The sequence below is a fragment of the Numida meleagris genome, chromosome 6, assembly GCF_002078875.1.
Source record: "Numida meleagris isolate 19003 breed g44 Domestic line chromosome 6, NumMel1.0, whole genome shotgun sequence".
NCBI lineage: Eukaryota > Metazoa > Chordata > Aves > Galliformes > Numididae > Numida > Numida meleagris.
The window spans coordinates 26,189,524-26,208,680 of NC_034414.1; the positions used below are offsets into that span (position 1 = coordinate 26,189,524).

Consider the following 19,157-nt stretch of genomic DNA (forward strand, 5'->3'; position numbering starts at 1 on the left):
CTGCTTACCCTTGGAAGGCCTCAGGTAGGCAGGGACTTCTAGTGAGATACCCTTACCTCCACTGCCAACCCTTAAATGAGGTCTGGGAAGGGGTGGATCCTGGCTCCACCCCTTCCATTCATTCAGGTGCATTGCATGCACCTGAGCTCCCCTGGGTTGGCCCTGCCTTCCCACCAGGTGCTCAATCACTGGTTCAGGCTGTGATTTATCCTTTCAACATATAGGAGTACGTACTTGTAGCAGAAATGGTATGTGCACATGCATATCTGCTCTTCCAGCCAGCTCTTCAGCCTTTAAAAAATGCTGCTGGGAAATAAAATGTTTACTTGTGTACAAATATCAAAGTAATGGGGCAAAAGATTCAAGTTTCTGGATGACTAGATGCTTTTGAACTTCTTAATTCTTTGGTGAATTCTACAATGCTGGCTTAAGATGCTACTACTCTTCGCCGTGTGCTCCCTTACCTGCAGTCATCTTTACTGTGGAAGACCAGTAATCAACACAAGCCTAATGTGCCTCAGCTGTTCAATGGGAGTTCACCCCTGCACAACAGCCTGCAGGTTTGACACCCAACTTGCATGCTTCTACAAAAAAAAAAATTTCTTGCATTTTGGTAAAGCTATTTCTTAAAACAAGAAAGAGCCACACATACCATCCTTCTGCGCCACCACTTCTGTTCGTGAAGCACACAGAGAGCTCTGGAGTACAGCATTCACATTTTCTTCTGAGGCTTTTGGAGACACAGGTTCTCGTTTAACTTGCACGGAGGAGTCTGGAGGAGCAGTGAATGTGATGCCAGAATGGAATGGTGTTGATGTGTTTACATGAACAGAAGTTCCCAGTGAAGGTACAGGAGACAAAGTGTCCAAAAGGGGCAAGAAAGAGCCTGCAGGAAGCAAATCAGCCGACACCTGAGATTTGCTGCTTCCTCTCTCACACGAGACACTACTGGGAAGTTTCTCTGACAGTTCAGAAGGTTCATATGTTTCTAATAGTGAAAGAGGAGAAGAAAAACGAAATAAAAAATGAACAAAAATATATTCATATTTTACAGATCACTGCAACAAAAGTCAGCGGTGTTAAGAGACCGTTTCTGGCAGATAGCCAAGGAAGGGAAAAATTTGCAAGAAAGCCAGAAGACGCAGCACTACCAAAGACAACAGATCACACATTAATAATAAAGACTTCACTATGGAAAACCTACAGTTTTGTTCCACATTTTACATGAGTGCAATTTTTACAAGACACTGAGTTCAAAGAATATGAGAGTCAGTATTTTACTGCTTTTGTTTCACAGTATCTCATACCTTGTAGCCCTTGCAAGATCTGGATTCTCTGGCTTCTCAACGCACTCATTTCCATGGTTATCTGCAAAACAGGAGTTTTTAATCACTTCTACTAATGGTAGTTTTCAGGTTGCTAACTTCTAGTTCTGCCACTCTCAAAAGCCTACTGTTACCTGCTGCTTCAACACAAGGAACCGCTGAACATCAACATACGCAGCCTGCAGGGCAGCTCTAGCCTGCAAGAGACTGTTGTCCACACTATGCAGGGACTTGCTCAATTCTTCTTCCCTCAGTGAAATAGCCAACAAATGGTCTACTTGAGACCGTTCTGAAAAAAAATCCACATAATTTAGCATATAATGGTACTTGGCAACCCATTAAAATACATGACAAATGGTATCTCAGTAAATATAATCACGTCCAAACATAAAAACACACGAATTAGGTCAAGCATTAATAGTTGTACAAGAGACTGAAGAAGAGCATCTATGCAAAGGAGCAGTCACGTATTACACAGAAGAGCAAAGTCAATAATTTCTCTTTAAATGATCTCAACTTTGACTCCAGTAACTTTTTTAAAAATCATAGTTTTGCCAGCACTGAACAGAAAGTCATCCTGTTTCACAAAGATCTTTTGCTGAAGTATATATACACAGAAACTACAAATGTATACTTTTCATTAATGTAATCAAAAAGGCAAAGACAAATTTAAACCAGACATGATTTAAATTATTCAGCTAATCCAGAGGTCAAGAAAAGGCAGGTTAAGACAAAAAGAACTCTACGATAAAATCATTTACTATTCAAAATAGCATTTGGGCTACAAAACTTGCGTTTGCAGTCTCCTGACAATCTGCAAGCACTGTTTTCAGTAAATATCCTCCTTTTTAAGAGGTCCTCTGGCATTACAGAGATACTCCAAGTCAATCAAGTTTCAATTTGTGCACTGCTCAGCTTTTTTCGAGTCAGTTTCTTTCAATAGATTTATTGCAATGGTAATACGGTGAAAGAACAAAGTAATGCAAAAAAATATCCTTCCATGCACTGAATTTCACTAGTCATCTGGAAGCCAGGATTCCTCCAAACAAGGCTGGAAAGAGAAGGGACCCAACTGTATTTGGTTGTTCTAGCTCTAATTTTATTGGTCTTAGAGACCTGACAAGAGTCCATCCTATGACCTTGAGCAAGGGCCAGACACACCAATGTAACAGTAAGGAACTGCCACTTCAGCCAAGTCAGAATACTACTAGGTATTTACAATCTCTATCCTAGACACACACATGTGTGTAACAGTCACTCACCTTTTTTACCTTTGATTTTTCTTCTTTTATTCTTTCTTTCCAGACTAGGGATTTCAGGAGAGGATCCTTCCTATAAGTAAGAACCTTTATTAACAAAAGATGCAATAGCAATTTTGCCTCAATCAAGAAGGCACACATCCACTGTTATCTCAAGAAGCATCACTTCTAACCACAGGAAAGAATATGTACAATTTTGCACATTCTTATTTAACTTGTCCTTCCCTCTCTTCTTAAAAGTGATAATGAAACGAAGTGAGTGCCATGTTTTCATCTCAACTACGATGAAATATTAAATAAGCAGGCAGCCTTCTACATGCTTAGATGCTTAAGACCACGCTTAGTCCAGATTTTCTGCTTCATAGATTTAGTTGATGATTGGAATTAAAATTCTCACTTTCTGCATTTAACAAATCCATTCTGATTAATTTGATCAGAAGCTTTTTTTTTTTTTTTAAACTTTTTGTAAGACTAAGACAAGGCAATTACACAAATTCACCAGGAGAAATTTCTGGCTTAGAGACAGACAGGCTATCATCTTCAATCTTTTTCTACCTTATTTTAACTGTTTTGTTTTGTGAAGAGGATTGTTTTTCCTTGCTTGACCATAAAACCTAAAACGTCAAAGAAAACAAATGTCTACTACAGTTCGGCTTTCATTTCAGTTTTAGAACACCAAGATCCGCACTGTAACACTAACTACTTTCAGGAAAATATTTTAACATCTTGTTTACTAGCACTCTTGTCACTAAATCAAAACTAAAGAGCATTTGTAGTTCCTACTAATAAAAAAAGATTAAGCAAAAAGTCTTGTGCGAGAAAAGCAGAAGCTGACTCTATTTTTAAATAAAATTCAGTCAAATAAGCAAAATAAGCCTATTATCATACAAGGCAATAAAACAAAGAGAAAGTCATCCTTACAGAGATCATTCTAAAGTGGTCATAACCGCTGATAGGGAAATAACATTTTTAGCACACCAAAACTGCACAAAATTGTACACTTACTCCCGTTGCTCTTCGTTTCTTTCCAATTCCTTGGCTGTCATTTTGCTCAGTACCAGAAGTGTAGCTACTGTCTGTAGCTGCATCTATGTTATTAGACACTGCAAGAAGTACATCACTTGAGGCCAGAGGATTTTCTTCTGAGATTTCTAACACATTCTGTTTTTCAAGAAGAGGTGTTCTCTTATCTAGACTCTCCTGCTCTGCTTTTGTGAGGCCTGTGACCTCAGAAGTAGCCTGTAGGCTGTGTTTCCTTCCAGTGGTCTTAGTTCTTTCAGATACAAATGGTGACAAAGAAAGAGAAGAGGCCTCCTGTTTCAAGTCAGCTTCAGTGTCAACACTTGCCTCGTATCCAGATGTTATATCATGTAAGTGTCTGGCTGCAACTATTTGCCTTTCCTCACATTCTTTTGCTTTGTGTTGTTCACTAAAAAAGCTGTAAGCAGAAGGGTGTCTGTCTGCAATGACACTGCTTTCAGAAAAGCTACGTTTTCTGGCTGACCCAGGCACTGTTAACGAAATCCCTTCCCACTGGAATCCTTCCAGAGTAGCCAGATCAGATTCTTCACTGAGTTCTAGACTCTCTTGATCATTTTGAACGAGAGGCACCATTTCTATACCAAACCTTTAACAAGATAAAAAAAAAAATACACATGTAACAAACCATCTGAATCCAAAAAAAAAAAAAAAAAAGACTACGCCTTTCCTAGCTGCACATACTGTTTTAAAAGATTAGCAACTCATTAAGCTGGCATTCTGCATTTTCTGTCTCGTGTAGCAAAACAATATCTTCTGCGTATCACAAAATCATATTTTGTTTCTAAGAACTGACAGCACAATTTCCAAATCATGAAAAAATCTTAATCAGCTTTTAGGGACTCTAAAAATTTGAATATCATCCAGAAGATGTGTTCATTACTCAAGCAACGTTAAAGCTATTACCCTTGCTTCTCAGTGTCTTATAAAGCTCAATTCTGAAGCAAGATTTCAAACAGAAGCAAAACTGATCATTTTCAGAGCTACCTGTAATCCAGTTTGGAACAAGCAAAGATTTTGTATTTTCAAAAGGCTGCAAAACCTTTAGTCCCTATAAGAAGCTTAAAGCATGAAATATTTTACAGTCACTCTAAACACAAACTGCTTATCAGATTAAAACAGATTAACATTTGAAAAGGGAACATTCATTCTGTCTGCAACAATGCAAGCATTTCTTGTAGTCCTGAGTACATGAAGTAATTGCAACATTGCTGTTTACATCCTCATTGTTTTTTTTGTTTTTTTTTTTAACATATTTCCATTTACTAGAACCTGAAATGCAAATGTGTTGCTAGTGCCCATATTCGGGTATTAAGCAATTACTGTGTGCTGATCAGAATCTGTTCTGAGCAGCGAACTACTGTTACTTATTTGTGGACAGACTTCCACAGAAGCAAATTAAAAAAATTCCAAGTACTTGTACATGAAAAAAGATGGTTGTATCAAAATGCTTCATCCCAAAGTCCTCCTTTTAGCATTCTGGAATTCTCTTAAGATTTGAGGGGGATCTCTTAAGATTCTCCCTTAAACAAACACACCCATAGTTACACTTGAAAGCTACCAACCTTGGTAAACCTTTGCCAAGTTCCTGTTTTTTCTTGGATACCTGCTGGATGACTTGATCCCAGTTTACATTTCGCCGGGAAGCACTAAGAATCTGCCTGAGGGTGGGTTTAAGCCCCGACTCTTTCTCAGTCTCACTTCTCCGATGGCCACTCACATTCCGAATGCGCCGTGCGTTATTCAGATTGGGCTCTGGAAGATGTATTCCCACTTTGCTCTTCAAACTAATATGTCGTGTCAGGTCTCTTTGCAGAGAGGCAGGGAGGCCAAGTTTACTTAAATCAGGAAGAAGAAGGCCTAGTGATTGACTTCCTCCTTTCTGCAGCTCATGGTCTGAAGGATTTTCAAAACCTTCCATTTCAAAGTGATCACGTGACTTGACATGCTCCTCATTCACTTCTCTTTCACATGAGGGGGTTTTCAAACCCACGTGCAAGTGGTCCTGACTGTCTGATGGAGAAACTGTGGATTCCATCTGAAATGCAGAATCTTTCAGATCAGCAGATGCAATGCTTGAAGCAGATGGCTTTTCATCAACATCCTTTTCAGAGGCAGCAAGTTTACCTTCTGGAGTGTCACAGGGTAAACAAGAACTAACAGAAGGACTCAGTTTTTCAACTCTTATTTCTGCCTTCTCGCTCCCTGTTAACTCATCGTCACTCACATCTTCTAATGAATCTAGTCTGAACTTGCTCTCTGGTGATGCTTTCCCAGCTTCTTCCATATTCTGATCGCTTGTATTCTTGCAAGAGTTTAAGGGAGTATCTTGCAAGGAATGGTTGGACTGAACATCTTTGGGTTTTTGTTCTGCTTCACCTAAGTTATTAACAGGCTCCCCAGGATTACTGCTAAGTGTGTCTTTGTTGTTGCCTTGTACGTTACCAGCACATGCACCATGCAGCTTTGATGAATAAGAAGGTAAACTGTTAGTTTCCAGATTCAGTGCTCTCAAATGGTACTGCCCTTTGCTACTAGGTGAGGATAACATCAACTTGACATTTTTTAACAGACTTTTTGTGTCTTGCTTTTGGGAAGTCATGTCCGTGATATTTAGAAGAGGGGATTTCAGCGATGGCATCCTACTACTTCTGCCATCATCTTTGTCAGGCTTTTCACCACTGGAATCAGGGTAATCTAGAGTTACGTTAGAACGGGAAGATGCTTCCCTCTTTTTATGTTTTGGGAGGCTAGCAATGGCTTCACAAGTTTTTCCTTTTACTGATGACTCAGTAAGAGGCAAAAATACAGAATCCATTTTATCTGTAGCTTTAGAAACATCTTCAAACCATGACTGCTGCTCTGTAGATTTCTGGGATGGGTAGGGAGTCCAGCGATGTATTTTATCTCTAGAGGGGCTCCCACTTTTTCCACTGTTTCTTGAAGCTTTGCTTTCTGGTTGCTTAGAAGTACCAAAATCCAGTGCCCCCTCAGAAGGAAGTTTATCACTAGTAAAATCAAATGAGTCACTCCTATTATTTCGATCTCTGTAAGGAAGAACATCAGTGATGTCTTTCTCCTGCCACTGCCACGTATATCTTTCCTTATTATATTTAGCTGGATCTAATGAATATGTATCTCCAGAGCTTCCGAAATTCCAGCTATTTGCACCATGAGAACTAGACTTCCAGTTTCCTCCATAACTCTTGCAATTCCAGCTAGAAAAATTACCTGTTCCTTCTGCGTGCCAAGTAGAATTCCTCCCCCTGGCACCGTGATGCCAATTTGATGTTCCTCCTCCTCCTCCTCGCCCATTGGGATGCCAAACAATTCCAGAATTCCCATAGTTGTGCCAACTTGAAGAGCTCCCTGAAACATTTTGGTGCCACCCAGAGCGTCCCCTTGGGCCACCTGGATGCCTATTTATATTAAGGTTCCTCTGGGAGTGTGAAAATTTGCCTTGTCTAGAATTAATGTAATCATCCTTTTCCCATTTCCAGTCCCTCTGTGATGCATTATGATGATGCCATGATGACTGATCATAAGCTTCTCTTTCTTTGTATGTAGCTCTTTCTTCTCGCCTCCTCTGTGATCTCCTATCATCACATTCTATTTCTTGGTTTGCACAGCATGGTTCAACTTGCCTACAAGACAATTTAGAAAAAAATAAATTCTGATGCTATTCCACTGAAATACAACAGAATACAAGTTCCGTCCATTTAGCTTGCACTGTGAATAAAATGTTTTATTTAAGAAGAAATGGAGACAACTTACTTAGCTACTTTATCATTCAAGGTTCTATAGCGTTTGACTTTCAACTCTAGCGTTGTGCCTTTACTTAAACCTTGTATTTCAAATTTGCTCTTACAAGAACAACTGATACGATGCACGGATAGTTCAAGGAGAGCTGTCAGAAAGCTTATTTTTGTTGCACACTTTGCAATTTGAGTACTCTTGGTAGGAAAAAAATTAATAAGTAGTCAGATTTCTTTTTTCCCTGAAGACTACTCTGTGGGTACTAGACAGCATAACTAGAGTGAATTGATACAAAATAGAAGGAAAATTAGAAACTACTGAGAAAAGCAGTTATTCTATTTAATACAGAAAACAACTGAGATCATGTCTCAGTTTATAAAGCTTATGTTAAAACACAGATACAGAACATTCACAGAAACCATGCCTCAGATACAAAAACCTATTTTGTCTTGTTTTAAACAACAAACCAAGAGTTCACAGCATGCAATGACAAGTCTGTGAGGGCCTCCGAGAAGCACTATCTACTGCCCTTTGGATATTACTTGTGCTTGGCAGTCTGTCAAGAACATGTGGTAAATTATCACATGTACATTTAAAGATAAATGCTACCTTAACACGGGCAGCTATTCCCAGAGTCAGCACTCTAAATATATTAAGTATTTATTCTACAAAATACAGAGTGCTTAATAAAAGTTTTTATTGCCAAAAACTGATTACAGAAATAAATGCACCCTAAGTTCCTGGACAAGCAAGACAGGAGGCTTTCATACCACTCTATGCTAAAAAAACAATTGATGTGAGTAAATTGAAATTTATATTGTACCACCTTTTAAGATTTCAACACATTCCAGTTTTGCTAAAAGAAGTGCAAATAAATAATGTCTAGTGGGAAATGGGTTACCATAAAGCTAAACTGAGCTTTAAGACTTGAAATCAAAATAAATGATGTCTCAGTGATACCTTTAGTTCTAGGAGCTGGCTCAACTAGACTATGATCGAATGGAAACAGTTTTGCTGTAACTTTATCCGTGTAGATTTTTTTTTTCCAAATCTGTATCCAGAGAGATTTTATAAGATTTTAGTTGTCTCAGAATAGCACTGTACTAACAGCACTTTCACCACAGAACGAAGAAAAATGAGTATGTTACTACCTACGTCAACTACTATGAAAATATGACCACCACGCAGAACAGAGACACTCCAGTACTCTGAAACAGATTCAAGACTAAACAATAACTACATTCACGCATTTCAAGGCACTAATTGAATTTTCCAGTAGCAAGCAAGAGCTTCTTTCAAAAATCGTACGGCCCTTTAGTACCACCATCATGTCGTAAATGTATTGAAACAATAAACTCCCAATTGGAACATCACATTAGCAACGCACACTTGCAGAGTCACATGCAAGATAGTAGCAAGTAGCAAAGCATTTGCTACTCTCCGCAGCCTTCTATTTCACAGTGAGTCACAAGAATTATCTTTAGCTGATGATAAACAGCAAGATAAAACAAGTAAGAAACTTCATTCACGGATTATGGGATTCTAGTGTGACATTAACAGAACAATCCAATTCATTTAAAAAAAACCAAAGGTTTTAAACAAAGCATGTTCACCAACAGTTCTGAAAAGGCTGGGTTACTGCAGAACCATCCTCCCATCACACCGAAAACAATAATAGCACTAGTATCACATTTATTAAGCCCTTCAGTTAAAACGAATATCACATGTTAAAATAACAGCATTAAGACTCTCAAAGCACAAGATTTCACATTATGGACTTGAACGCTACACCATAACTTTTTTCTTTTTTAATCTACAATGGAGAATAGCTGTAATTCCCTACAAATAGTAGACCTACAGAAGACATACATTTAGCAGAATCATGTTTACATATTGAAAACTACAGTCTCCACTTAGTTTTCCTGGATTGTTCTTGTAACAAGCATACTGACTGCATACAGTTTACATTTCATGAGCACCCAGTCCTTAGGAGCAAATTACAACTGTGCTAAAAACACTCTTATGATGTTACAACTAAGCAAAGAAAGGAAAACTCACCGGTTCCGTTCCTTCCTTTGTTTGATTAGTTGAATGAGTTCTTTGTCAAGGTATTCTTCTTCTGCCTCCTCTTTCTCTTCCGCTTTATCATGGGCATCAACATTGTCTTTGTGTAGCTGGCTGGAGATGTGCTTGGCATACGCTGACAAGCCCACCACCGTCACCCTGCACACCTGGCACTCATGGTTGCTGTCCCTAGGAAGAGAGGCAGAGGGTGGGCTTTCAGTTCTGCCAACAGGCATGGTGGATTATCTCTGGTCTTACTTTGTTTCCTCTGAATGTGCTTGTCTTTAGTCGATGGCTTGTGTTCAAGGCTACTAGGTTTTGTTCAGTATGTTTAAGTTACTTGAATTCCCTGGCTTTTTCATTCAATGTCTGGTTTTTTGATGGTAAGTTTTTAGAAGATTTTTTTCCAACAATCAAGAGGTAAAAGACTTGGTAATAGAGATGCATTAATCAGGAGGAGGAATTCGTCTTGAATTGTTGTACTCAAAATCTTTTCAGAGGAAACATAGTGAGCGAGGAGGCAGAATGGAAGGCTTACAGAGCTAGCAGGAGCTGCTCTGAAGCCCTTCCATGGTGCCAGCTGCACTGGGGAAGCCTAGTGACAGCTTCTACATTTAATCTTCGCCTTGAGCCTTCCCCCAGTGAAATTTAGAAAAGGGAGGAGGCAGTACATGGATACAGCCAATCCTACTACAGCATGACCTAAACTGGGACAGCTGAGACCGCTGCCTGGAATCTAAAGACTCCACAGCACAGCAAGCAATGGGAGGGTGTCTTCAGTTCACTGTACTTTATTTGGTTCAAATGTGCATGAGGTCTGCTTTCCACTTTAGAGGACATATCTTAAAAAATACAGTAATTATTTCAGCTGGAGGAAGTTGACAGCTGTGGCAGACAAATGGCTTCACTCATGTTTCAGTGAATACTGGACTAAGGTTACAATTTTTTTTTCCTTTTTTTTTAATAAAGTATTTCTAAAAATACCTTATTTGTTCTCCTGACAAATCCAACAGAAACTCCACTGTTAAGAAAATAGGTATTTAATAATAACCTAAACAAGGAAAGTATGTTCATCAGTTAAAAAAAAAAAAAGACAGAAAAACATGAATAAGTATAGTCCACTGCAAACAGTTCAGTAGGAACAAGTCAGGACTCACTGCCTGCTTCCACAATGCTTCCTACTATTCTGACATTTAATTAATACAAGCAAATCTACCTAACTGCATGGCACACTCGAGACTGAAGTCTTGTAACAGTAGCATTATTTTACCAGCACAGTTCACAACTGTGGTCAAGAAACTGCAATCCATAAAGGAAAAGGTCAAACATGAATCCTCAGTTTTTAGAAAAAAAGTTAAAAGTAAAATGAGAAACAGATCACAAGATGCACCTTCACTCAAAATACCAAGCCAGCATCCTTAAGTGGAGTGCTTAATGGAGCATCAGCAGCGAACTACTAAAAGCAATACTTTATTTTTCCTAGAAATTTTTCTTCCTAATGTAGTTGAGAAGTCTAAGCAATTAAATCATTCGGGCACAGCCACAGGCGGTTAAGTAGATGAATTCATATAATTACGCTCTTCATATTTCATTTCAGATGAAATATTTGGATACATTTCATTTACGAAATCAGTAGCTTACAAATACAGTCTGTGTTTTCTGGAGAAAGGTGTACTTCATTTTGCTCACTTCACACTAATAAGCAGTCAAAGCACAGATTCTATATTTATACTCAGGCTGTTTTACTAGCCCCATAAATAAACAAAATACAATCAGTGAATTTTACTAACACATTGGAAGAACACTCTTCACGCCCATTAATGGCCCAACTACAAGTCTTAAGGCAAACTGTAGATAGAAGCATCTTGCTGAAAAAAGTGCTCTGTCTCTATAACATCACATTTACATGACAAGGACACTTCAACATGAAACATACATCACGGATACTAATTACACTGTAGTGAACACTCCAAATCCTTCATAGGACCCACATTTCTATTCTCACATAGAACTTCTATCACTCTCACTTACAGACTGACTATATGCATGTAATGTTTCTACTGAATTTAGACACGGCCAATGAGTTCACAGCTGAGCTACAGACAAAGAACTTGCTTCTATGACATGTAACTTGCATGACTAGTTACTAAGCTGTGGCTCTTAGACCTCTTGACAGTCTGGAATGAAAAGACTCGAGTAGGTAAGGATTAGAACTCTGTCCTGATGTTAATTTGTAAGAACCCAGAGGAGAAGGAACAAACACAAAAAACCCCTCACACCTCCTTCCCTACATGGACAACTACTTGAATTCAAGACGATTGCCTGGGAGCTTGAATAGTTATGCTAAAGGGATATTTGATTTCTATCACCTCTTTCACTACCCTATTCCTACTAATATCAGCCAGAATTGGGCACATTCCCACCGCATGTATATTTCCCTACCTTACAAGTCAGGGCTTCAGTTCACCTGAAACGCCACACAGTCTCAGTTCTTTAAGGAGGAGGCGAAAAGCAGTTTGAAATAAACAGGAAAAGCGTATTCTCAGTATGACAGCATCCAAGAGCTTTATTTTATGGATGCATACTTCAGATGGCAGACCGTGTCCCCCATACAAAAGTATTATTTAATTTTCAATTACAAAAATAAAGTTCGCTAAAGCTTTCTACTTGCCATCCAATTCCCCTAACATATCACAGGGAATAAGACTTCAAGAAAAAGAGCCTTAAGAAGGTCAAGAAAGCTGTTCTAGTCCCTGAGATACCAAATTAAATTTAAAAGAAGAAAAGCACAAACCAATATGTGCATCTCATTTACCTCCTCTGCCTTTCAGAGGGGAAGTCTAAAACGTAACTTCTAGCCGGATGTTAAATTTGAAGGCAGTAAACGTTGATATAATATTCTTTTAATGATACCATCTTGTGTCACACAATGCAAACTCCCTTATGAGGCTGTTGCTTGCATTTTGCATTTTCAACTTAGAACCCATCTTGCTTTACAATGTTTGATTTACAAAACTCCTAAAAGACTTCTGCTAAACTGAAATGGAAGGAAGGAGGAAAAGCATGAGGAAGAGAACGAGGATGATACTGCACAGTAAAAAGTGAAGTCCATAAATTCTTCTTGAGAACAAATACCTTCTATGCATTCTTCTAAAATAAATGATGTACACAGTTAAATTAACATTACCTTATATTTCTACTCTGAAAAAATAACACTGATTAAAAGTAAGTTTAATTTAATTCCAGTCTTAAGGAAATAGAAAGCTGAGAATCATCAGACCACTGACAGGCTACTGTGGACTTCTATAACATGTGATTTCTAAAAATTTGTGTTACCTGTAGGAGTCATAAATTAGAAAAATACTGACTAACAAGGCAAGAAATGAGACGCTAAAATACATTACAATACATTTTAAGCTTATCACTTTTCTGTCCTTCAAGCCACTTCAATCTCAGAATTACTACCAGAAGAAGGTCTAGAATAGAAATGCTCTGCAAGTTAGCTGACCAGAAGCCCTAAATAAACTTCTAGTGCTGAAGGCATTCTGGTTTCTGAGCAACCACTTCCCAGCTGTTCAGTAACAGAACAAATTCTTTTCAGTCTCAGCAGACAGATATCAAATACTACGATGTGCTTGATCCCAGGCACGTTTTCAGAACGTTCATAGCTCACAAGGTCAGTTGTGCGGGGCATAGTAGAGATGAAACCAGGATGACCTGGGGTTTTTATTATTATTATTTATTTCTAAATAAGTAGCAGAACTCAGAAGGAGAAAAAAAAGCAAAAACACAAGTCTGAGCAAGGGATAGCAACTGCAGCAACAAAAGGCAGTGGAAAGTAAGGATTCTTTTTTTTTTTTAATGCTCTCCATCTTTAATCCAAAGTAATTTTTATTTGAAAGAAGAAACTGCTGCCAAGAGGCTGCTTACATACACCTTCTCAATGTGACCTAATAAAAATTGAAGCTTCAGACAAATTAATCAAATATCAGATGGAAGTAGAAACTGGGCAACAGAGGTTATTTGCTGCCAGTTAATACACAGTTTGAGGTAAACAGTATCTTTTCATCTATACAGCACAAAATTTATAAAGCAGTAAGCATAATAGAGCTCAAATCCTAGCTGCAGCCTTGGTGCATCAGAGACAACACAACAGGAACTCACTGCAGACTATAAAACAGGTTAGAAGTGGGATGACCTGCAATGCATTTGGTGTCCTACAATAAGAGCTTTTTTTTTTTTTTTTTAATTTTATTGCAACTATTGTTAGCAGACATAAGTGGGCATACTCATATTCTAAAGATTTTCCAGAGGACTTGTATTAGTAACACATTAGGTTGCCATTTTAGACAAAACTACAGCAATAATTTACAACTGTACACAACATAAAATACTACGCAGCTGGCACAAGCGAATGTATTCAGCTGCAGCCTGTATGTAATGCAAACTTGCACTCAAACATGGACGCTTTTTTGCAGTTACACGTATGCTTTGCACATGAAAGTGTTGCTTAAGAGAAATAAATTTCTAATTTTCTCTAGTCTTGAAGTATTATAAAACAAAGCAGTTTAAGAGTATGAATAGAATTCTAAACTGGCAAAAATTAACCGTGTTGGCATTAGAATCAGAATCTTAGTTTCAGTGTGTCTATGTTTGATATTTAAACTTCTTTTTCAAAAAAAAGCCTGGAGCCGCAGCAGCTGCTCTCCTTCTACACAAAAAAAAAAAAAGAGAACAAAAGCTACATTAACTGAGAAGTAATATGCAAACGGTAGCTGTCTACCATTTATCTTCCTTGGATGTAAAATAGATGTACTAATAAAAGTGATCTCCCACACCTAGGAGTTGAAAGAAAATAACTTCTTAGTCCTTTAGAAGTTGTTTAACACAGATATGCAACTTTCATATGAAGTTTGTGGTGCAAGACAAATACTTGACTAGTTTATAATCAAGTGTAGACCACCTGATCTCTCTGCCTACCTCAAAGACCATACAAAATTAAAAGAACTTGCAAGTGCACTCTGATTGCATCCGGTTCCCATATTATCAGGATGGCATTTGAATACCCCATACCTCCTTCCGCTTTCCAGAGATTATAATTAAAGCCATGGAAACTATCATCCACCCTGGTTAGCTCCCACAGCCAAACAGCCGGACCAGAGAGGCGGAGGACAAGGCTGACACTCAAGCACAGGTGCATGTACATCCAAGATGTCAGATATCCCACAGAGGTTGAAAAGGTTAATAACTGAAAACTTATAAAGATTATTTTAAAAGGAAAATAATGGTGTTCATAATTCAACCAAAGGCAGAATTCCAGTACTTCCAAGAAACCAAACAGAAAGCTGCCAACAACTAAAAAAACCCACTGTTTTTATTTTATCTTTCATTTTATTTTTCCCACATCATTTGCTTCAGTTAACAAGCCTCCTGAGTTTTAGGTACTCAGAGAACATGGTCACTGCCAGCTTTATCACAAACCATGCCAAAAATAAATCGTGCAATTCAGCTTGTTTGTGAAATAGTATATTAGCCATCCTTGAAAATAACAAACTGCACAGAGAGGCAAGATTTACTATGGTCTCATACCTTCCTTTCAGGTTTTCGAGTTCTCTGTGGTGAAGCATGCTCCTCATGTGTTCTTCCATCTCCTTCAACAGAGGAAAAGAAAAGTAGAATTGGTCACAGAAAGAAAGCAAGCAGTTCCAAAGATTTCACCTTCTCTTGGCTTTTGAGCAGAAATATTTGGAAATCTTCAATGAACAGACACTAATCATTATCCTCCTCTGCCCTTGAATTCACATCTGCAAAGGGAAAGCAATGTCTCCAACACTCACAAGTTGTGTGAATTATTACGTTGGCATTCACACAATAGTCTTGTGGCAGGTGGCTAAGCAAAAACATTTAAATTTAAAAAAACACTGTTTCAGTGCAGGCTTTGCATGATATCCAGTAAAAAGATGCGCACTAACTGGCACCATTAATGAAAATATGTGCTGTGCGATTCCTCATTCTCATCATATAGAAACAAGATAGAAATCCAAAAGGTAAAAAAAAAAAAACAAAAAACCAAGAGTCTTAATGCAGCACAATTTATAGCTGAACGGGGTTTTGAGCAGTTCACTCTGTTATCCTTATATAGCAATATAAAAAAATACCCTGAAAACCTCAATATTTTTTGGTATTCAGAATCAAGGATATTGCATAGCTCATTTCAAGAAAGATGCTCTAAAGCACATGTAAATATACCATTTGGTTTGTGACAGATCTAGATCAATACACTCCTGATACAAGAAAAAGGTTCTCAGAGTTCTCACAGTTTTAAAATGGTAGTACTTCTCACATACATGTAATATTAGTACCTACTGATGTTAGGTGTAAACTAAGTATGAATTATTTACCTTTTTTGAGCTGTATACAATGTGACACAATATGCATTTTCGTTCTCGAACCATGCTTACTACTCCAGATAGATCTTATCCCATACCTGCAAGTAATTTAAGAACAAACATTCAGATTTTTTTTTCTTCATTGATTTATTTTGGTAAGGAAAGTAAAAATAAAAGTTATTACTCATGAAAACAACTGTGTAGAATTCCTTAAAGAGCTCTCTCATGCAGTTTTGAATAGTCCTCTAAAAAGCTGTTAATAAAAAATAGCTTTCCCTTTCCTTCATTTTTTTTCCTTGTCCTCCAAGATACAGCACTCATTCTACTAAGACCCATAGGATTGCTCTCAGCTACTCAAATCAGATTAACAAAAATCTGATTAATGCTGCTGTGCATTTTTCTGTCTCCACACAAAAAGACACTTCGTTTCAAGCTTTGTTATTTTACATCAGTCAGCTTCAGAGCTAATTTGGCTAATATCATCAAATTTAACTGGCAAAAGCCTTCAACAGCTCATCTGCACAGCTTACCCTATAGTACCCTAATTCCAATTGTTCACCATCTACTTTCTGTTTCTGGGACACTGTACCCACACAATCTGGTACTGAGAGAAGCTGTGAGCACAGCTGAGCAGCTCTTGTACTTACACTGAGTCCAGTCTGCACAGAGTTAAAGCAGCTCTGACATTCAGTGCTGCTGTCCAACAACAAAATAAGGAAAATCATATCCATCTAGTTCCAAAACGTGGATTTTGGACAAATAACTCCTTTCCCCTGGATTTGGACATACACTTAGTTAATGCATGCATCAGCATCTGTCCAGCATAAAGGGAAGGCAACTGAGATAATCTTTAGGCAAATAAAGCAGTTTCATCCCTAAATAAATTCATTATCATACCAAAACAAACCTGTTTAAAACACAACAGCAGATTCAATCACCTTATGTTATTTATCCAGCATTCCTAGGGTGCCATTCTTGAAATTCTCAATGGTGTTTAAATACACATTCTCTAGTTTTATCACATGGGCACCTGATGTACTGGAATCATAAGTAACAGCTATTTATTTTCACAAAGTGTCCACAAGATCATTCAGAACATTGCGCCAAACTAGGTCACACAGAGCATGCATGTAAAGCATGAATCTACTCCCAAAAAGCAAAGGATGCTGATTCTTGCTCCAGTTTCAGATTGATAGCTTCCTTTGGGATGAAAATATGCTCTATTTCCCCAGTGTTCTTCACTAACACTTCTTTGTCATTTAGTGGAATAGTATCACACACATGTTTAGGATCTTGCTTAAGATTACTCAAGTACCCATGGAATTCATTCTGCACAAGAGAAAGACAGCAGCATGGGACCTAAATCAGGACAAAGAGGCCAGTGAAGCATGGTGACTTCCTGATACCGGTTAGCACATAACATCAAAAAGCTATCTATCACTAGTAGACCTAACATCACACCTGTTTTGACTAATTAAAATGTATAGTAACTATACACGATTACAGGAAGAGTTTAGACTAACTGCCCAACCAACAGGGCATTTCTTATGACAGCGTACTAAAAATACGAATAGGATTCAAATGCTACTGGACGTCACCATGAAAAGTGAAGCTTTCACCTCCATAGAGAGAAGCTCTTGGAAGCAAGGGCTCAGAAGTAGTGTGATTTTGTAGATGCCATAAAATGAACATGCAATGGTCGCAAGAGGACAAATCCACTTTCTATTTTCAGATCACCTCTTGACTTAGCATCTACATGGAGATGAGCCACTTCCTTTCATGCTTGCCTTTCTCACAAATTCTTCTAGAAAACCTAAGGCTCACTTCAATAAAGTACTTTAATTTCACTCTAAAAACTTTCATCAAGTATTTAAAAAAAAATCGTAAATTCAAGGCTTTCTCTCCTTAACTACGTAACGTTAATAAGAACCAGACAGCACTTCAACCATGTACTCAGCAATGGCATTTGCCCTCATCATACACCAACTGATCTGTTCAATCGTAATACCTGCATACTCAGAAAAGAATTATCTCTCATGGGACACTAAGAGGAAAATGAGCTAGTACAAAAATGAACACAATAAAACAGCAAGTAAAGAGTAGGTTCTACACTATCATGTAAAAGAAGCATTTCTCAACAGCAAAATGTAAAGCCTTTAAAACAAATGAGGTATTACACTAACTTCCTATTTTGAGGGAATGTTACCAATCAGTAGGGGATTTTGTTTGTTTTAAAGCAAGTGGATAAATTTTACAACAGTGATGTAAATGCAATTTGCTCGCAGCCTGCACCTGCCCAGAGCCTGGAAACAGCATCCAGATTTAATTAACTTCAGCAAGTCTGTTAGGGCTTGTGGAGAACGCTTCTTGCAAGTATAAATAGCCTACAAAGAAAAGAAGGCATTAGGCTACTTCCTGCTACAACATCCATTTGTCTACAGTTATTCATCCTCACCGGATAACATATATTAAAAATGTATGTCAAGGCTAAATCTGCTGCAGATCAGTGGCTGGGCAGTGACTATATAAAGCCACGAGCCACAGAGCAGGGCGGGCAGGCCAGTTATGCCAGCTGCCCAGAACTCTGCAGCAGTGCTGGGGCCCATCTAACAGCCCCTCTACACACCGTAGATAGCAGTGGATACTCTGCCCTCGACAAAAATGGAAGCCTGGAAGTTCAGCACAGCAGAATGCTCTGCAGCAACACGTTCCTCAGCCCCTCAGAGGGACACACCTCTCCTGCAGCAACTGGTTGCACAAGCCCGGTTGAGCTGCACGAGAGGAACACATGAGAGCTGCCACAGACGCAGGCAAGGAGAGGAGTGACAGGCTGGAAAGATGCAGCACACCACAAAGTGCTTTCATGAAACCTTTTGTTGGTTGATAGAAGGAGGTGGGCAGAAGATCCTTCTGCCCTGGAGGTAAGTCTCTGGGCCTGGGAGAGAGAGGAAGGGAAGTGCATCTCAGGCCCTGGAAGGCACTTAAATAACCACTGTTTGGTTAGGCCATGTGCAGTTCGATTATTGGAAAACTTGTTTTGCTAATTTGCTGAGAGGCCTGGTCCTTGCAGGAAAACCTGGAGAATACCACAGCCACCTGCTGAGACAAAGCAATGCTACAAAGCAATTAAAAAATGTAACTGAACAATGATTTATTAAAAACTAGTGAAATAGAGATTTTCTTAGGGAAAAATGTGTATGGTTAAAGTCACTTCCCTGTACTACATGCTGCCCCCAGTATCAAAGCTCTTGCACCACTGTCAGACTGCTGGACAAAACCAAGTAATTCACTGCCACAAAGACAGGCCTACACTCAATTTTCATCAC

General features: G+C 38.5%; 1 protein-coding gene across 6 annotated transcripts in view; it reads right to left on the reverse strand.

The window, feature by feature from the left end:
- The window catches only part of ZNF106 (zinc finger protein 106), a 37,613-nt gene that overhangs the window by 14,538 nt on the left and 3,918 nt on the right, over window positions 1–19,157 (reverse strand). For all 6 annotated transcript variants that reach the window (XR_002440704.1, XM_021403509.1, XM_021403510.1 and 3 more), the window contains 9 exons: window positions 15,844–15,929; window positions 15,032–15,093; window positions 9,437–9,631; window positions 5,188–7,266; window positions 3,590–4,211; window positions 2,588–2,657; window positions 1,460–1,614; window positions 1,308–1,368; window positions 653–988 (listed from right to left, as the gene is read on the reverse strand). Coding sequence is in view for 5 of the 6 variants with exons in the window: in XM_021403509.1 (XP_021259184.1) it covers window positions 653–988; window positions 1,308–1,368; window positions 1,460–1,614; window positions 2,588–2,657; window positions 3,590–4,211; window positions 5,188–7,266; window positions 9,437–9,631; window positions 15,032–15,093; window positions 15,844–15,897 (3,634 nt within the window). In the remaining variant the exon portion in view is untranslated. The remainder of the gene's footprint in view (window positions 1–652; window positions 989–1,307; window positions 1,369–1,459; window positions 1,615–2,587; window positions 2,658–3,589; window positions 4,212–5,187; window positions 7,267–9,436; window positions 9,632–15,031; window positions 15,094–15,843; window positions 15,930–19,157) is intronic.